Source organism: Monodon monoceros, unplaced genomic scaffold, assembly GCF_005190385.1.
Source record: "Monodon monoceros isolate NGI ecotype Baffin Bay Population unplaced genomic scaffold, NGI_Narwhal_1 Super_Scaffold_3, whole genome shotgun sequence".
Lineage (NCBI taxonomy): Eukaryota > Metazoa > Chordata > Mammalia > Artiodactyla > Monodontidae > Monodon > Monodon monoceros.
In genome coordinates, this window is record NW_021703780.1 from 62,846,726 (window position 1) to 62,867,999 (window position 21,274).

General features: G+C 38.3%; 1 protein-coding gene across 1 annotated transcript in view; it reads right to left on the minus strand.

Annotated features, from left to right (window-relative positions):
- SMARCC1 (SWI/SNF related, matrix associated, actin dependent regulator of chromatin subfamily c member 1) overlaps positions 1 to 21,274 on the minus strand; it is a 180,858-nt gene that overhangs the window by 59,779 nt on the left and 99,805 nt on the right. Inside the window, exons 19-21 of the mRNA XM_029241737.1 lie at positions 19,064 to 19,123; positions 8,651 to 8,909; positions 7,286 to 7,447 (exon numbers count right to left, since the gene is read on the minus strand). Of these exons, the coding sequence (XP_029097570.1) occupies positions 7,286 to 7,447; positions 8,651 to 8,909; positions 19,064 to 19,123 (481 nt within the window). The remainder of the gene's footprint in view (positions 1 to 7,285; positions 7,448 to 8,650; positions 8,910 to 19,063; positions 19,124 to 21,274) is intronic.

The following is a 21,274-nucleotide window of genomic DNA, read 5'->3' on the forward strand; positions in this document are numbered from 1 at the left end:
CCACTACAACTTTGCTGAGCCAGTTCTACAGGGAGCACCATTTGTTGTTTCCTAATTTATTCTATTAGTCACAGCCCAATATAAATCACTTTAACTGTAATAGGCCAGCATTAGTTATAGAATTCTGTCTACAACTCATTTAGAAATATTCATATTAGCCTGGTATTTTCCTTAACCCGTATTAAATGGTAAAAGGATCCAAATTCTATTGCTGCAACTAGTGAGTATACACTGCACTTCAGAAAGGTTACCTAATAGGCCACCTCCAGGTCCTACGAATGAAGTTTACTGTTCATGCCATTCAAAGAATCACCCTTTGTAGTCTCCAGTGCTTCCTGCAGCAGTCTGATCCAAGCTTTACAAATCATACATTCACTAATGAATCAGGAAAATCTAGCCCCACAGGACTAAGGTTGCTAGATTTTTTTTTTTTGGTCCTCTTTTAAATCCCACTAAACTAGAAATGGCCAACTTCGCAACCTGTTTCTTAACCACTAATCCTTTATGGTATCATCTACCAAAATTTTAAAACAGATTTACATGTAAAACCATGTCCCGGATTTTGCAGAGTACAGAAACTTCTTTGAATGAAATAAGAAGGCTTTGCCAACCCTTTTCAATTCCATGACCACAGGGAACCAAAAGACCCTACAAATGAACCAAAAACACACAAAAAAAGTTGAGGAAAGTAAGACCTTTCCCAGGCATTCAATAGGCCCAGGTTTTCCTGGCGTGAGCTGGGCACTGCCTCATGGTGCAGAATCAACAAAGAGCAACAGAGATGTGGCTTGGTTTGCTAATTTCAGTCTCCATCTAAGAGAAAGGAAAATAAGTGAGTTTTCAAACTAAGAAATACTGTGGATACTGTAAATTACTTTTTAACTCAAAGCCTTGGTACTCTGGATTAGTAACCAATATCAAGAACAGTTAGGTCAATAATTTGTTCTGAAGACTAGAGTGAGAACTTTGATTAATCTGAAAATCTGTTTCCATTATCTGCAAAATGAAACTGCTAGATTGACACTTTCAAGAAAGTAGAGAAAACAACAGGGATAGGCCCTATGCAAACTCATGGAAACTCTAAGATTTTAGGCTAGAAGAGATCTTACTGGTACCTACTCAAACCACCTAGAACAGAGCACCAGGAGTTCAGATGGTATCATCTGTGGCATACTGGCTGACAATTTAAATTTTTACTTCATATTATCTTTATCCTATAAGAATAAATGAAAAAGACAAAATCACTGCAGCTGAAGCATAGGTTGTATAAATTTCATACAACTGATACAAAGTCATAACTATTAGGCAAGATGACAGCAATAAATCTTTAGCTTGAATTATTCTTCAGAAATTGTTTCATGATGAATGAAAAAAATTAATGAACAACGTAAGAAATGTTGGAAATACACTACTGATAATTATATATAAAACAGTATTTTTACTGTATTTTAGTGTGAAAATTACCCTCTTATATAGGAACACTTCCCGTTTGAGAAGTCAAGTACTGTTTATGAAGCTACTTTATTAAAATTCTACTCCTCTTCAAAATTAAACAAAAACAGATAGAAGTCCTTATTAAGAAAAATATCATTTGTCCAATATCACAGACTGGCATAGCTAAATGACACATTATAGAGAGTATCTAACCATCTCTTATTACAGATGAGAAAACTCAGAGGTAATGAACTCAGAGCTTTTCCATGAAAACACAGCAACCAAAAGACAGCTGGAGTGGTATGTTGACATCAGATAAAACAGACTTTTAAACAAAAAATGTTACAAGAGAAAAAGGTATTACATAATGATGAAAGGGTCAACCCATTAAAAAGATATAACAATTATAAACATACATGCAACGAACAACAGAGTCTCAAAATATATGAAGCAAAACCAGACAGAATTGAAGAAAGGAATACAGTCCACCCACAATAGTTGGAGATTTCAAGACATTTCAAAAAGGATGGAACAACTAGGAAAAAAGATAAAGAAGCAGACAACTTGAACAACACTATAAACCAGCCACACCAATCATATACAGAAGACACCATTCAATGATAGCAAAATACAAAATGAGTATTTTCATCAGGACAGACAATATGTTAAGCAACAAAACAAGTCTTAATAAAATTTAAAAAATAGAAATCACACAAATTATCTTCTGTGAATAAAATGGAATAAAACTAGAAATTAATAACAGAAGGAAATCTAAAAAATTCACAAATTGGTACAAGTAAACAACATGCTGTTTTATTTTTTTAAGAAACTATTTTCTATCAACCTCTTTCCATTTTAAGAGTTTGTGGAAGAATAGCTCAAGACCACTGAGTGGTTTAAAAAACATACTCTTAAACAACCAATGGGTCAAAGAAGAAATCACCAGGGAAACTGCAAAATACTTTGAGAAGAACGAAAACAAAAACAAAACATATGAAGACTTACGGAATGCAGCAAAAAGAGGGATATTTATACAGCTATGAAAGTCTACGTTATCTACATTAATAAGGACGAAAGATCTCAAATCAATATCCCAATTTCCAACTTAAGGCACTATTAAAAGAAGAGCAAACTTAACCAAAAGCAAGAGAAGGAAGGAAATAATAAAGATCAGAGTGATGATAAATTAAGAGAATAGAAAAACAATACAGAGAACCACTGAAATCAAAAGTGGGTTCTCTGAAAAGATTAAATTGACAAGCCTTTTTCTAGACTGATGAAGGAAAAAAAAACTGGACCAAATTACTATTATCAGGAATGAAAATGGAAACACTACCAACCTCACAGAAATAAAAAGGAATATAGGGCCTTCCCTGGTAGCGCAGTGATTAAGAATCCACCCGCCAATGCAGGGGACACTGGTTTGAGCCCTGGTTCAGGAAGATCCCACATGCCGCAGAGCAACTAAGCCTGTGAGCCACAACTACTGAGCCTGTGCTCTAGAGCCTGCGAGCCACAACTACTGAGCCCGCACACCACAACTACTGAAGCCTGCATGCCTAGAGCCCGTGCTCTGTAACAAGAGAAGCCACCGCAATGAGAAGCCCGTGCACTGCAACGAAAAGTAGCCCCCGCTCACCACAACTAGAGAAAGCCCACGTGCTGCAACGAAAACCCAACACAACCAAAAATAAATAATTTTTTAAAGGAATATAAAAGAACATTATGAACTTTTAAAAAAACAGCTTTACCAAGATATAATTCACCATATGATCAACCCATCAAAATGAGTACAATTCAATGAATTTTAGTATCTTTCAAGTTATGTACAACAATCACCACAGTAAATTTCAGAACATTTTCATCACCTCAAAGAGAAACCTATACCCTTTAGCTATCATCCCCCTTTACCCCTGTTCCTCCCAACCCTAAGCAATCATTAATATACTTTCTGTCTCTATAGATTTACCTATTCAGGACATTTGATATAATTGGAATTACATACTATATTGTCCTTTTTACTGGCTTCTTTCACCTATCATAATGTTTACAAGGTTCCTCCATGATGTGGCATATGTTAACACTTCATTCCATTTTATGGTCAAATAATATTCCATTGTATACCACATTTTGCTTATCCATACAGTTGATGGTTATCTGAGTTGTTTCTACTTAGGGTTTTATGATTTATTTTTGTGTGTGTGGTGAACAAATTTGATAATCTACAAATTCCTAGAAAAACACAAACTACCAAAACTGTTTCAAGAAGAAAAAGAATAGGGCTTCCCTGGTGGCGCAGTGGTTGAGAGTCCGCCTGCCGATGCAGGGGACACGGGTTCGTGCCCCGGTCTGGGAGGATCCCACATGCCGCGGAGTGGCTAGGCCCGTGAGCCATGGCTGCTGAGCCTGTGGTCCGCAACAGGAGAGGCCACAGCAGTGACAGGCCCACGTACCGCAAAAAAAAAAAAAAGAAAAAGAATAGACTTTCTATAGCAAGTAAACAGATTTTCTATCAGTAGTCAAAAAACATTTTAAATACAGCCACTAAACAGTATGGCGGTTCCTCAGAAAACTAAAAACAGAATTACCATATGATCCAGCAATCTCACTCCTGGGCATATATCCAGAGAAAACCGTAATTCGAAAAGACACGTGCACCCCAACGTTCATTGCATCACTATTTACAATAGCCAAGACATGAAAACAACTTAAATGTCCACTGACAGCTGAGTGGATAAAGAAGATATGATACATATATACAATGAAATACTACTCAGCTGTAAAAAAAAAAAAAAAAGAAGTAATGCCGTTTGCAACAACATGGATGGACCTAGAGAATCACACTAAGTGAAGTAAGTCAGAAAAAGACAAATACCATATGATATCACTTATAATGCGGAATCTAAAATATGAACAAATGAACTTTATCTATGAAACCAACAGATTCATGGACACAGGGAACACACCTGTGGTTGCCAAGGGGGAGGGAATTGGGGGAGGGATGGGGTGGGAGGTTGGGGTTAGCAGGTGTAAGTTATTATATACAGAATGGATAAACAACAGGGTCCTACTGTATAGCACAGAGAACTACATTCAATATCCTGTGATACACCATAATGGAAAAGAATATTAAAAAAATAATATATGTATAATGGAATCACTTTGCTGTACAGCAGAAAATAACACAACATTGTAAATCAACTATACTTCAATTAAAAAAACATTAAAAAAGAGCATAGGACTTGAAGGATTCACATACAAGTTCTATCAAACATTTAAAGAACAAACACCAATACTTCTTTAACTCTTCCAAAAGTTAGAACAATTTCTAAAGCATTCTTAGAAGTTAGTATTACCCTGATACCAAAACCAGACAAAGATATCACAAGAAATAAAAAGTACTAACCAATATCCCTTATGACTATAGATGCAAAAATCTTTAATATAATACTAGCAAACCTAATCTAATAGAATATTAAATGGATTAGTTACATTGATCAAGTGGGATTTATCGCAGAAATGCAAAGGTGGTTCAACAGGTGAGACTCAATTAATATGTAACACATAAATATTTACTTATGGAATAAAGTAAAAATACCAAACAGTCATCTCAATTGATACATTAAAAACTGCTGATGAGAACTTCCCTGGTGGTTCACTGGTTAAGACTCTGCGCTTCCACTGCAAGGGGCACGGGTTCCATCCCTGGTCAGGGAACTAAGATCCCGCATACCGTGCATGCAGCAAAAACAAAACAAACAAAACAAAACAAACAAAAAAACCCCAGCAGCTGATGAAATCCAACATCCTTTCATGATAAAAACACTCAACAAGGGGCTTCCCTGGTGGCGCAGTGGTTGAGAGTCCACCTGCCGATGCAGGGGACACGGGTTCGTGCCCTGGTCCGGGAAGAGCCCACATGCCACGGAGCGGCTAGGCCTGTGAACCATGGCCGCTGAGCCTGCACGTCCGGAGCCTCTGCTCCGCAATGGGAGAGGCCACAACAGTGAGAGGCCCGCGAACCGCAAAAAAAACAAAACAAAAAACACTCAACAAAATAGAAACAGAAGGGAATTTTCGAAAGTTGATAAAAGGCGTCTATGAAAATCGAACATATAACATCATACTAATGATAAAATGCTAAAAGTTTTCTCCCTAAGATCAGAAAAACAATTTCATTTACAACATTCAAAAGAATAAAATACAAAGGAAAAGATTTAACAAAGGAAATACAAGACTAAAAACTTCAAAACATTGCTTAAAGAAATTAAAGACCTAAAATAAATGGAATGACATCTGATGTTCATTGCTTGAAAGACTTAACACTGTTGAGATAGCAATACTCCCCAAACTGAATGCAAATAAAAATCACAATAAGATACCACTTCACACACACACAGGCTGGGTATTTTTTTTAAAAAGGAAAGGGGAAAACAAGTGTTGGCAAGGATGTGGAGAAATCGGAACCTTCATACATTCCTAGTGGAAACAAAATGGTAAAACCACTGTGAAAACAGCTGGATAGTTCCTCAAAAAGTTAAATAAAGAATTACCACATGATCCAGTAGTTCCACTGCTACATACCCAAGAAGCAGAAAATCACCAAGTAACCTGTACATGAATGTTCATAACAGCATTATTCAAAAGTATGAAAAAGTGGAAACAATACAAATATCCATGAACTGATTAATAGATTAGTAAAATGTGGTATATCCACCCAAGTATATTATTCAGCATAGTACTGAATTACACTATACCATGGATGAACTTTGAAAACACTATGCTACCTGAAAGAAGTCAGACACAAAAGGCCACACATAGTATGATTTTCATTTATAGGAAGTATCCAGAATAGGCAAATCCATAGAGACAGAAAGCAGAGTAATGGTCAACAGAGCTAAGGAGAGAAAAAATGGGAAGTGACTGCTTAATTGGTATGGGGTTTTTCTTTTGGGGTGACAAAAATGTTCTGGAATTAGACAGTGGTGATGAATGAACAATACTGTGAATTTACTAGAAGCCACTGGATTATATACATTTAAGTGATTAAAATGAAGAATTTTATATGAATTTTATTTCAATTTAAAAATCACCCAAAACAACAATAAACTTAAACCTACTCAGCAACATATAAATTAAAATAACCACAAAAGTCCTCTTTCTGAATTCTTATGTCTATATGCTCAAAACCTAGATCTAAAAACAGGCATCAGATACCTCACAACTGTGATATTATTAACAGTTATGAGGGGACTTCCCTGGTGGCACAGTGGTTAAGAATCCGTCTGCCAATGCAGGGGACATGGGTTCGATCCCTGGTCCGGGAAAAGGTCACATGTCGTGAAGCAACTAAGCCCATGCACCACAACTACTGAGCCTGCATTCTAGAGCCCGCAAGGCACAACTACTGAGCCCACGCACCACAACTACTGAGGCCCGCATGCTCTAGGGCCCGCGTGCTGCAACTACTGAAGCCCGCGCACCTAGAGCCCATGCTCCGCAACAAGAGAAGCCACCGCAATGAGAAGCCCGCATGCCACAATGAAGAGTAGCCTCCACTCGCCGCAACGAGAGAAAGCCTGCACGCAGCAACGAAGACCCAACACCAAGCCAAAATAAAACAAAAACCAAAAATAAAACAAAAATAAAAAAACAAAAACGGTTATCAGACAATTTTAAAAATTCTATCATAAAAGGAAGAGATAAAAAAACATACATTAATTTTTTATGATGCAAGTTTCTTTTGATCATTGTACTCACTCTTAAGTGCAAGAAGACCCAATTATTCTAGCAAGCTGATAGGAAAATACAACACCTATTATCCCTGTTCTTGGGGGCAGCAGTGACTCACCAAGCTTGTCTGGCTCATCTGGCCCTGTGCCTGCAATGCAGCTGCTCTCCAAACCATAGGAGGGATCCACTTTCCCAGAGGCTCGTGCTGCTTCTTGTACTTTTTTGACGTGAGCTTCCACCAATTCCAGTGGTACCTCCTCCCGGACTCGAGAAAACTCTTCTGTTTAAGAAGAAAAATGGAACAGTGATCTGGCTTTGCATAAATATTTGCTTCAATGTAAACTAGGTAATATGACACATTAGTGTATCGTGTGTAACCTAGTGACCTTTCTGGAGACTCGATCTGATCTACCCCAGCAAATCAAGAGGGCCAAAGGAGATAAACATGTACAGTAACGAAATTCTATGACTCTATGTTTTACCTTACATGTCACAGTGTCTTACTATATAAACAGGAGATCTTTAAATTTCTATTAGTAACAATCAAAACTGCTATCCAGGGACTTCCCTGGTGGTCCAGTGGTTAAGACTCCACGCTTCCACTGCAGGGGGCCTTGGTTCGATCCCTGGTCGAGGAACTAAGATCCCGCATGCCAAAAGGTGCGGCCAAAACTAATATTTAAAAAAAAATAAAAAATTGCTGCCCAAATTTCATCTAACTCTGCTGGCTAGATTTTAATCAAGATAACAATAAGGATAAAACAACCAGAAAATCAAGAAAGAGTTCTATGGTATGAAAAAATTCTAATAAGAATTATTGTAATCCAAGAATGTTAAATGACTCCTTTTTGCCAATTATATAAAATTCTGAATGAATCACAAAACATACCATTAAAAACCTGTTTTGTCCCTCTAAATTCTTTTTTTAGAAGATGTTGGGGGTAGGAGTTTATTAATTAATTTATTTTTGCTGTGTTGGGTCTTTGTTTCTGTGCGAGGGCTTTCTCTAGTTGCGGCAAGCAGGGGCCACTCTTCATCACAGTGCGTGGGCCTCTCACTATCGCGGCCTCTCTTGTTGCGGAGCACAGGCTCCAGACGCGCAGGCTCAGTAGTTGTGGCTCACGGGCCTAGTTGCTCCATGGCATGTGGGATCCTCCCAGACCAGGGCTCGAATCCGTGTCCCCTGCATTAGCAGGCAGATTCTCAATCACTGCGCCACCAGGGAACCCCTGAATTCTTAATAAATGCTCTTAGTTTGAAAATTATTATATTTTAAGTGTTTTAGTTTAAAATGTTATAATACTTCAAATACAACATGGTATCTTCAAGGGGTAATATCCGATTTTTTTTTTGTTATTTACATAACTGAAATGAATATAACAGCTGATAACACTTAAATCTGAGATAAAATTAGCATGAAAGGAAGTATTAAACCATTATCTGAAATTGTTACTCTGGTGAGATGGCTTAAGAAAGTTCATACCCAAAGCCGCTCTGGCTGCGGCAGATGCCACACGAGGATCCACCACAGATGCCAAAAAAGCAACAGTGCTCATGACTGGGTTTCCTGACTGACTGAAGGGGACAGGCTGGTAGGCCAGGGGCCCCAGGGAAGCATCAGAATTCTCAAGGTATGGGTCCTCAATGGGAAGCCTCAAAAAGTGGAGGATGCATTCATCCTGTGTGCGACTTCCAACGTGTTCCGACACTTTGTTCCAGTCATCCTTATACATCTCCAGAGCCTATAATGGAAAAAAACAGGAGCTTTAATATCAGGTAACAAGGAAGTATTTAATGACATCAGAAGCCTGTGACTGTTCTTTAGACAGACTTTAAAAACAGTAACGAAAATGGTTATACTGTTCATAAGAAAATAGGTAGCTATTATTGCTTTCATTATTATATTAAATTCTCAATCAGTCAAGAAAAATAAATAAAAGGCATGCATATTACAAAGGAAGAACAACTGGTTTTTACTAATACACACATGATTGCTTATATAGGAAATCCTACAGAATCTACAAAAAAAGGTATTAAACTAAAAAGTTTAGCAAGCTCATCAGTTAAAAGGATAATAGAAAAACTCAATTATATTTCCATATATACTAGCAGTGAAAATTTTTTAATTGGAAAAAAGTATTTAAAATAGCACAAAAATGAAATACTTAGGAAAAAATATAATGAAGAATGTGTAAGACCAATATGCTGGAAAAAATAAAACATGCTGAGAAATCAAAGACCTAAATAAATGAAGAGATATGCTGTGTTCATTCATTAGAAGTCTCAATATTGTTAAGATGTCAATTCTCTCCAAACTGAACTACGGATTCAACGCAATCCCATTCAAACTTTTTTGTTAAAAATTACGAAACTGATGCTAAAATTCATAGAGTACACACATTTCTAGTTTAAAAATTTTTAACTTTTCAGAGAAAATGCTGAAAAACTCCAACAAAAAAAGAAAAGCAGTCTCCAAGGTGGAGGGAGATAGAACAGTATGAAGGAAGCCACAAATAGGTGGTGCTGAGAAATCCAAGGAATGAATTGGGTAAAAGAATCTCTTGGGGAGCTACTGTAGCTACCAAAGTTACTACTCTCACATGGTTCTATCTACAGCCATGACTCTCCACCAGGGGCAACTGTGTCTCCTTAGGGACAATTGGCAGTGGCTGGAGACATTCTGGGTTGACATAATTGGAGAGGTGCTACTGGCACCTAGTGGGTAGAGGCCGTGGATGCTGTTAAAAATTCTACAGTGCACATAAGAGACCCCACAACAAAAAAGCTATCTGGTCCAAAATGTTAATAGTAGCGTGGCTAAAAACCCTATTGTAGAGCCTGATTTGCTAATACTGTGTTAAGATGAGTCCACCATGATGATGGTTCTCTCCGTGCTTACTGCCTCAGTGAATTCTTTTTTTTTACTTTAATTTTATTTTTTGGCCATGCCATGAGGCATGCGGGATTTTGGTTCCTTGAACAGGGATCGAATCCACACCCCCTGCACTGGAAGTATGGAGTCTTAACAACTGGACTGCCAGGGAAGTCCCACCTCAGTGAATTCTTAAATCTGGACTCCAACTGCTGCTCCAGGCTTGCTTTCTCACTGGAGTGGTACAGGACTCCTCAAAAACCCAAGCCAACAAATCACCTTACTCATTAAATCCCTTGAAAAACAAGGCTAATTCTGGATATCCTCTGGACAGTCTGTGGCTTTGGGTAGTTCTAAAAGGAATTACTTTAGAAAAAAGACACAGATTGTAACAAAAAACAAATATCAATCTATCTCATTAGGGTCCCTGGGGCCCGAAACATATAACTGAGACTCGTAAGTTTCTGATTATGGGTAGAGATTTTCTTGACATGTTCTAGCGTAACCTTTTCAAACAAACTTATTTTTAAAAGTTTCTTTCTTTATTCATTTTCCTTCAGCCAGAGAAAAAAAGGAAGTTCAGGAAGGTTTTTTTCCAGAATAAAGCTAAGGAACTGTCATGCAAAATTCAAGCCAGAGCACAAGGCTGAGCAACAGTCAAGTTCTGAAGCTGGGCACTGGCATTACATAAGAGGGGCAGACTGAAGAGATGTTTTCAAAACGACATGGTGACCAACTGGCCAGGAAGGAGAAGGGTGACATATAGAGAAAAGTTATTAGGAGATATTTTACTCTACAAAACACATTCCTCCTGTCATCACTGGGGTCTTCACCACTGCTTACTTGGATTCTTAGAATTGCCTGTCTCTCTACCCTTAAATTCATCCTTATTCCTGTTGCTAGAGTGAAGTATGTTTGACACAGGACACCGTCTCTCTCCTGCCTGAAACTATTTCAGTGTTCATCATTATCTTACGGAATTAAGGCCAAACATGACCAGGGCTCAGCTACTTCTTCCACCTCACCTCCGTACTCTTTAATGCTCCAAAAATACCCAGATCTCACAACACTGTTCCTAAGTACTGTGCTTATGTACAGTTTGTTCTGCATTGGAAATATCATGTACTAGAACCAACACCAGCACCCCACTCCAGGGAGCTGTCCATTATATCTCATCCACCCAGCCCAGATGCACAGCCACTCCTCTGTACCTCTCATGCTCCAGTCATATCTCTAACTGCGTTTTAATCGCTTTCTGTCACAGACTAGACTATGAATTCCTTAACTCTAGAGACTATGGCCTAGCCATCTCAATCTACAGCATCTGCCACAGTGCCTGAAACATAGTACCCAATAAAATGTGCTCAATTTAACCACAGGTAACTGGACTAAAGCAGGAAAGGAATCTGACTTTTGCATGGCTCCAAGCATCAAAAAAAACAACCTGGGGAATTCCCTGGTGCTCCAGTGGTTAGGACTCTTCACTTCCACTGCCAGGGACCCAGGTTCAATCCCTGATCAGGGAACTAAGATCCTGCAAGCCAAGCGGCGCGGCCAAAAAACCAACCAACCAAACAAAACCCCCCTGTATTTTAAAAAAAGGCTTTCCTCAAGACAATTTTTTTTTTTTACTGGAAGACATACTCATCTAAAGTGTAATTCAAAATTACACAGGAAGATAAGCAACAAAGATTTACTGTATAGAATAGGGAACTATATTTAATGTCTTGTAATAAAAATAATCTGAAAAATTATATATGTAACTGAATCACTTTGCTGTATACCTGAAACTAATACAATATTGTAAATAAGCTGTATTTCAATAAAAAATAAATAAAATTACACAGGAAAAAATATTTCTTGGGTTGCATATCAAGGCAAAGTAGGTCAAGTGCATGCACACTGTGAGAAAAATCTTTGAGGCTGCTTACTGAATACCTTCTAATGCTATTGTTTCTATAATCTGGCCAGTATAAAATGAGAAACCCATCTACGGATAAACAAATATTAATACGTATCATGGATTTTCTTTGTAGGTGCAAGATTTTATGGCCATTAATTATTTAATACAAAGCATGAGAAAGCAAAGCAGGCATGAGAAAGACAAGTTAACCAGGTAGAACCAACAAGCTCACAGATTCAACTTTTCTCAATTTCAAAGCCAGGGACAATGATAAATGACCAGGAAGAATACTGTAATCAGTTATGGACTTAAAAGAAATTGTGAAAGCCTCTTGTTAAAAATCCCCTTAGTCACTATGGAATAGAATGGTGCTAATTTCTTCTTTCTGGCACCCTGATTCTATCAATGCCATTTCAAACTGCTGTAAGGACTTCTTATACTGATGATGCATTTTCAGGTGAAACACCTGAAATTCCTCACACATTTTACAAATGAAATCTTACTCAAACATGACTCCATCTTCTTGATCTTATGCATGTCTACCAATTAAAGATCTTTTTCAAACTGCATTCATTTGTCCAATGAATAGATTCCACTTTAGTTATTTGCAAAATTGAAATTATGCCCCCAATATTTGTAGGAACACAATAAACTGAACACAACCAAAAACAATAACCTGCAGCATTCCATACAATAACTGTGCTTTGATAAGAAACCATATCAAATAAAGTATTTTTAAATAAAAGTGAACTGTTGTACTGTTGGTGGGAATGTAAATTGATACAGCCACTATGGAGAACAGTATGGAAGTTCCTTAAAAAACTAAAAATAGAACTACCATACAACCCAACAATCCCACTACTGGGCATATACCCTGAGAAAACCATAATTCAAAGAGTCATGTACTAAAATGTTCACTGCAGCTCTATTTACAACAGCCAGGACATGGAAGCAACCTAAGTGTCCATCAACAGATGAAAGGATAAAGAAGATGTGGCACATATATACAATGGAATATTACTCAGCCATAAAAAGAAAGGTGTGGCACAAATATACAATGGAATATTACTCAGCCAGAAAAAGAAACGAAATTGAGTTATTTGTAGTGAGATGGATGGACCTAGAGTCTGTCATACAGAGTGAAGTAAGTCAGAAAGAGAAAAACAAATACCGTATGCTAACACATATATATGGAATCTAAAAAAAAAGGTCATGAAGAACCTAGGGGCAAGATGGGAATAAAGACACAGACCTACTAGAGAATGGACTTGAAGATATGGGGAGGGGAAGGGTAAGCTGGGACAAAGTGAGAGAGTGGCATGGACATATATACACTACCAAACGTAAAATAGATAGCTAGTGGGAAGTAGCCGCATAGCACAGGGAGATCAGCTCGGTGCTTTGTGTCCACCTACAGGGGTGGGATAGGGAGGGTGGGAGGGAGGGAGATGCAAGAGGGAAGAGGTATGGGGACATATGTATATGTATAAGTGATTCACTTTGTTATAAAGCAGAAACTAACACACCATTGTAAAGCAATTCTACTCCAAAAAAGAAGTTAAAAAAAAAAAAAAAGCGAAGCATGGGATAGGTTAAAAATAAAAAAAGTGGTGGTCTCAAGAATAATCCTAGGGGCTTCCCTGGTGGCGCAGTGGTTGAGAGTCCGCCTGCCGATGCAGGGGACATGGGATCGTGCCCCGGTCCGGGAAGATCCCACACGCCGCGGAGCGCCTGGGCCCATGAGCCATGGCTGCTGAGCCTGCGCGTCTGGAGCCCTGGAGCCTGTGCTCCACAACGGGAGAGGCCACAACAGTGAGAGGCCCGCGTACAGCCAAAAAAAAAAAAAAAAAAAAAAAAAGAGAATAATCCTAAATATTTGGGAAGCTGCCTGTGTGATATCCTTGTCCGATAAAATGGTATGATTTTGGCGAGGGCCGGGGTAGGCAGACAACAATAAACCCTAATGAATCTTCCAGATTTATCAGGGAGAAATTGACCATGTTTTTGGTTATAAATCGATTAAAAATTTTTCTTCTGACTTCATATTTTTAAGCTATTAATTACCAATAAACTATAAAAACAGAAGGTGTTAATGGTAAACAATGCTGTTGGGAAGCCTTTTATTTCTCTTTGTGTAAGCGCAGACAACATCTGTTGATTCAACAGCATGTTTAAAAGAAAAATCAACCACTGCACAGGTTCCACCTGCAGGAGAGAAAATACACTATTGTGTGGGGATACTGTGGTTTTCTTGAATATGCTCAGGTTAAACAGTAGCTTCACCATTCTGACCTCACTCTGTATTTACTATCCACGAATCTTAATGTAGCAGAGGAGAAAATTTTGACTATCAATGTGCAGCAAGGAAAAGAGCTGACTGACAGGAGCCTGTTGTTTCAGGTAGTGTTGCCCAATTTAATTTCTCCCTAGAGCCCATAGATTCTAAACAAGCAATACAAATGCATATCCCATACATTCCCCCACAAATACTGAGAACTTTAAAATTAACATCCATAGCACATATGGCTAGACAGCGTTGAAATAAATAAAAAGGAGCTCAGAAAAGAAGCTCTTTGCATATCACTGATACTCAATGGACAGATAAGAATAAATTAAAATAGTGGTAAAAACTCAAAAAGAGGGCTTCCCTGGTGGCGCAGTGGTTGAGAGTCCGCCTGCCGATGCAGGGGATGTGGGTTTGTGCCCCGGTCCGGGAAGATCCCACATGCCGCAGAGCGTCTGGGCCCGTGAGCCATGGCCGCTGGGCCTGCGCGTCCAGAGCCTGTGCTCCACAATGGGAGAGGCCACAACAGTGAGAGGCCCGCGTACCACCAAAAAAAAAAAAAGAACAAATATTTTTGAATTTTGATCCAGAGAGACACAGAGAGAGAGAGACTAAGAGAATAAGGAAAAGTAGAAGAGGGGTGTAAAAAAGAAAAGGAAAGTTAATACACCACTAAAACTTCTTAATGAACCACAACTGTTGGAACAACTCAAAATCAAATTAAAGCAATGCAGAAACATGAGCCATCACCAGGCCCAAAGTATCCTAATGTGTAGTCTGGATACTCATGGAGCACCAGACCCTTTCACAGAAACTGAAAGAACAAAATCATTTTCAGAATAATACTAGGACCTTACTGTCTGTTCATTACATTGACATTTGCTCAATGGTGCAAAAGCAATTAGTATGACCCCTTAGTATGAATCAAGGCAGTAGCACCATACTGTCTTGTCATTTTATTCTTCAGTGCCGCACACTTGCAGAAGCAAAATAAGCCAACTTTACTTAAACTTTTCCTTGATGAAACAGTAAAAATTAATTTTATTGAATCTAAATATCTTAGCCCATGTGTTTTTAATCTTCAGTGTTATGAAATGGGAGGTACACAAGAGGACTAAATATCAACTTTCAAAGCATGATGGCTGTCTAAAAGAAAAGCACTTGTGATTGAGTTTCAAGTTCAAGTAGCCACTCTTTTCACTGAACATCATCACTAGAACGAATTGCTAACACACCATGGTTTTACAGACACAGATATCTGGCAGACGTTTTCTCAAAAATAAACAATGATTCTCAAAAATGTCACTCCAAGGACTTCCCTTCCCTGGCAGTCCAGTTGTTAAGACTTTGCCTTCCAATGCAGGGGGCATGGGTTTGATCCCTGGTCGGGAAGCTAAGATCCCACATGTCTCGCAGCCAAAAAACCAAAACATAAAACAAAGGCAGTGTTGTAACGAATTCAATAAAGACTTAAAAAAAAAAAAAAAGTCACTCCAAGGAAAACTGATGGTGTTTGTTGCCAATGATTAAATGAAAATTACAATTGTGAAAAATACTTATCCGCCATGAAAGCTTGTTCTTTTTTTAATATTTTTTTATTTATGGCTGTGTTGAGTCTTCATTGCTGCACGCGGGCTTTTCTCTGGTTGTGGCGAGCAGGGGCTGCTCTTCGTTGCGGTGCGCAGCTTCTCATTGCGGTGGCTTCTCTTGTCGTGGAACACAGGCTCTAGGCACGCAGGCTTCAGTAGTTGTGCCTCATGGGCTCTAGAGCGCAGGCTCAGTAGTTGTGGTGCACGGGCTTAGCTGCTCCACGGCATGTGGGATCTTCCCAGACCAGGGCTCAAACCCGTGTCCCCTGCATTGGCAGGCAGATTCTTAACCACTGCGCCACTAGGGAAGTCCCGCTTGTTCTACTTTTAAAAAGACTTTTCTAATGAGATTGGTCACAGTATTATCAAATTAGATTTTTTCATATTGTATCATGAACTGCATCAACATTTGGAAGATCTGCATAATTCAATAAACCAATATTTTCCAATTTATCAATGAAAGGCATTATGCAATCATACATGGATAAAAGATCCATTACTAGGGCAAGAGAGACCAATGGATTCCATGCTGCAACTAAGCTTTAAGAAACTATCAGTGGTCAAGTTTTAATGTAACACAAGCATACCTCAGAGATACTGCGGGTTCAGTTCTGGACCACTGAGATAAAGCGAATACTGCAATAAAGCAAGTCACATGGATATTTTGGTTTTCCAGCACATATAAAAGTTATGTTTACACTATACCGTTGTCTACTAAGTGTGCAATAGTATTATATATCTTAAAAAGAACACTGGGGGCTTCCCTGGTGGCACAGTGGTTGAGAGTATGCCTGCCGATGCAGGGGACATGGGTTCGTGTCCCGGTCCAGGAGGATGCCACATGCCGCAGAGCGGCTGGGCCCGTGAGCCATGGCCGCTAAGCCTGCGCGTCCGGAGCCTGTGCTCAGCAACGGGAGAGGCCACAACAGTGAGAGGCCCACGTACCGCAAACGAAAAAAAAAAAAAGAACACTGTACCTTAATTTTAAAATACTTTGTTGCTAAAAAATGCTAACCATCACCTGAGCCTTCAATGTGTAATCTTTTTGCAAGAGTAACATTCAAGACCACTGATCACAGATCACTGTAACAAATATAATAACAATAAGAAAGTTTGAAATATTGTGAGGATTACCAAAATGTGACACAGAGACACAAGGTGAGCAAATACTGTTGGAAAAATGGCACCGACTGACTTGCTTAATGCAGGGTTTCCACAAACCTTCAATTTGTTTAAAAAAAAAAAGGAGGGACATGTCTGTATCACAGAAGAATATTCATAATTACCTGAAAAGGCCATTAAGATACTTCTCCTGCTTCCAACTACATATCCAGGTGATACCAGACTTTCCTAATATACTTAAACTAAAACAACATACCTGGTAGAAAAGCAAGTATGAAAATCCAGCTGTATTTTAGTAAGCCAAACATTATAGATTTGCTAAAATATATAAATGCTACACTTCTCACTAATATCTTTTTTCAAAAGGTATTTTTCATAAAAATGTTAATTATGTTAACTCAAAAGGGGTTCATTGTTATTTTAAGTGAATTAAATATTTTTCTCAGTTTTAATTTTTAGTTTAAAAAATACTGATTAAAAATATATATATACTGATAAAGTCACATAAATTAAAACTCTCTGGAGTCCTCAATAAAAATTTTGAGAGTACAAGTGCTTCTTGAGCCCAGAAAGTTTGAGAACTGCTGACCTAGCCTAATCTTTTATTTGATACTTGATTTCTGAATTGCATATTTTATACGATATACAAGTTTCAATCAGATGCAGTACTCCAGTGAAAGGGAGCTTTCTTCCTCCATAAATTCACTGATCTAATGTTACAGTTATAATTGTTGTAGATGCTGCCAGTAATTACCAGGAGCAATCATCAACTTCTTCCAGGTTGACCCCACTATTGAAACTAGAAAGCCATGTATTTGTTTTCCCAGGATCACACGCAGTACTAGGTGTTTATGAGACCCATTTGATCAGTGAGATAGAAAGGAAACACTGGTGAGGGGCTTCTGGGAAAGCTTTTCCTCACAAGAGCCCAGGAAGAGAAGTCCCCAGGTACCTTTTCCAATTCTCTTTCTGTTTTAAATAGGGATGAGAAGTCTGGAACTACCAGCCTTCCTGTGACCAGAACACAAAGAGACAGAATGTGGACAGCTACGGAAGGCAGAACAAAACAACAGAAAAACTAGGGACCTGATGATATAATTGAACAGTGGAAAGAATCTTGGAATTGCCAATCTGAAGAAATCTAGTTGAACAAAAAACCAAAGTTCTTTTGGTTTAATGTATTGCTCGTCAGATTTTCTGTTCCATGTAGGCAAAAGCATTCCTAACATATTTAACAATAAACTTCCTCATTTGGTCCTAATTCAGCTCCCACACATACTATCCACAAATACTAAGTAGTATCATGAAGTCTCCATTTTACCCCAACAATTGTTGTTCTACAACTAAAGACAAATAGTCCTTCTTCGGAACTGGTTGATAAATATGAAACCAAATACTCTCTTTTTCCTACCCTTCTGAGTAGAAATAATTCTGAGATCTAGTTCTGTAAGAATTTGCAAGAATCTCTAAAGACAACGAAATTTAAAAAGCATTCAATATGCTGATTGACAGAGACACGATGCGTAATCATGGGCTTATCACAGTCTTCTGCTTTCATAATCAAGATAATTTTTTCAATGGCAGGTATCTTCATCCACTTTTCAGAAATCCTTTTGGAAAATACGGAGGTTGTACACTCAATTGCATACAAGCACTAGGGAACTAATCTACAATGACTGAGGAGGGCTAAGTTAAGAAAATTTGGACTATGAAGAAATGCCCCATTTCAAAGGAACATCTGCTACCCAAGGCCAGCCAGCTAATTATTGCTATCTGAGAATAAGGGCCCAGAGTTGCCAGATCTTCTAATTTTGGAGGAAGAGTTAGATGTCTAGATTGCTTTGGAAAATCTGCAATATTTAATTGTTGGCAACAGATTTAAAACAAAAAGAACCCAACCTGAGCCAAAATAACACATATCCAGGCTTGATCTCCCCTACTGACAGCTAGCACATCAACTCCAGTGTGATATTTAAACTGCAACGGCCCAAGAAAATGCTATTAAAACTCATTACGTGGATTGAAAATTTTCAGGATAAATTCCAAAGGTATATTTAAAATGCTAGTCACAGAAAGTTAGCACCCATCTCATATGAATAAAGGGGCTCCATCACTAATCTGCTTACCTCCAGCAGTAGAAGTGTCTCCTGTTCAGTCCATTCTCTTCCAGCACTAGCACCTTTACTCTAAAGAAAAAAATTCAGAAATTATTTACTCATTCCTAAAGGTTGAATGGAGCTCATCAGGATTCCCTTCTAAGTTCTGCAGACTGTTTTCTGCAATCCACCAAAGTAAGTCCCTGAGTAACAAGAATAAAACACATAAGGAACCAAAACTCCCAACAGAAAGGCTGGCTTATTTCAAAGATTTCTTGCTACCTACCAAGGAGTCATGGACTACTTAGACATTAGACATGGATTACTTAGACCACTTATTTCTATTATTTATAAGAAAACCAAGTCTGTGTTGTGTAAAACCAAATCAACTGATTCATACTTCTTGATTTGCAGATTCTACTCCATTCATGAAGAGGACTGGCTGTGTAGTATACTTGATATTATTCTTTAGCAGCATATATTACTAATTCAAAATATACATTCTAACATATTATCCCTTCTCTGAAAATTCTACTTTGGAAGATTACAAATTAAGAAATGAAAACTTCTATAGTCCATGATTCCTTTGTGTCAATAAAGTTTCTCAATTCATTTGACTCAACCTTTCTGCACAACTGTGCTGTACACTGCAGGTAAAAATTATGATTTATTAGGTCTCCATAATATTCAATCCATATCATTACAAAATATTTGTTCATTTGCAAAAAATGTACTAAAAATAACTAGTCTTGGGCTTCCCTGGTGGCGCAGTGGTTGAGAGTCCGCCTGCCGATGCAGGGGACACGGGTTCGTGCCCCAGTCTGGGAAGATCCCACATGCTGCGGAGCAGCTGGGCCTGTAAGCCATGGCCGCTGAGCCTGCGCGTCCAAAGCCTGTGCTCCGCAACGGGAGAGGCCACAACAGTGAGAGGCCCGCGTACCGCAAAAAAAATAAATAAATAAATAAATAAATAAAATAACTAGTCTTTAAATACAGAGTAAGAAGAGGAATCTAAGAATTGCAGGATTAAAAGCCTAAAGTATGCCTTTGTGAGGAAGAAAAGATGTATGTAGCTTTAACTCCCAATACACTGCTCAGACTCCTTGAGGATTACTTTAAGAGAACCAAAGGCTACTCTTTTTTATTTTGTTTTTGGCAGCATGTGGGTCTTAGTTCCCTGACCAGGAACCCAGGCCCTTGGCAGTGAGAGCTAACCACTGGACTGCCAGGGAATTCCCCCAAAGGCTACTCTTAATGAACATCAGAAGTGACCACCAATCAGATATGGAGCCCTGAGTGGAACAACATTCATCAATATTTCATCTAAATTCTGAAAAAGAAGACCCAAATATAGGGCAGATCTGTATAACCTAGACACGAATGGCATTTACTGGGTAGGTCCACAGCAACCATTTCCCCACTTCTCATCCACAAAGCATAGAAAGGATTTTCCCCATTCCTACTGGCTTAAGTCAGTTAATGTTTCTCCTCTTGATTACAACTTGAGTAACTTCATCAGGGCCAGGGTTTCTACATGATTTTAGAATTTCTTTCTTTTGTATTTATTGAGGTAAAATATATGTACAACAAAATACACAAATCTTATGTGTACAGTGTGACTACAATTCTACTTATAATACCCATGTAACAACACTCAAATCAATACTGAAAAGCACCCCTCCCCTTAACCTCCAGTTGTTAACAAACCACCAAAGTATTGATACACACTATTCTGAATTCTACAATCGTAGGCTAGTTTCTGCGGATCTGAATTTTATAATAACAAAACCATTCAGTATGTAGTTTATGGGTCTGGTTTCTTGTCCAATATTATGGTAAGCAGATTCAACCTCATTGTTATATGAAGAAGTGAAACATTTCATCTCTGTATAGCATTACATTGTTTGAATAAACCACAATTTACCCACTATATTATTTACAGTTTTTGACTATCCTGGATAAGGCTGCTATGGATGTTCTCGCACATTCTTTTATAAACCCATTTATCTGGTCTATATAGCCAGAAGTTGGATAATTGGGTACATATATGTTTAGCTATAATCGTGTTCTCTAAACTTTTACTTTCTGGAAGAACTTATGTAGATTGGTATTATTTCTTCCTTATGTGCCTGGTACAAATTCATCAGCAGAATCATCTGGGCATAGAGTTTTGTTTTTAGGAAGACGTTTAACTACATATAGATATTGTATAACAGTGTATAAATTATACACTTGAATAAG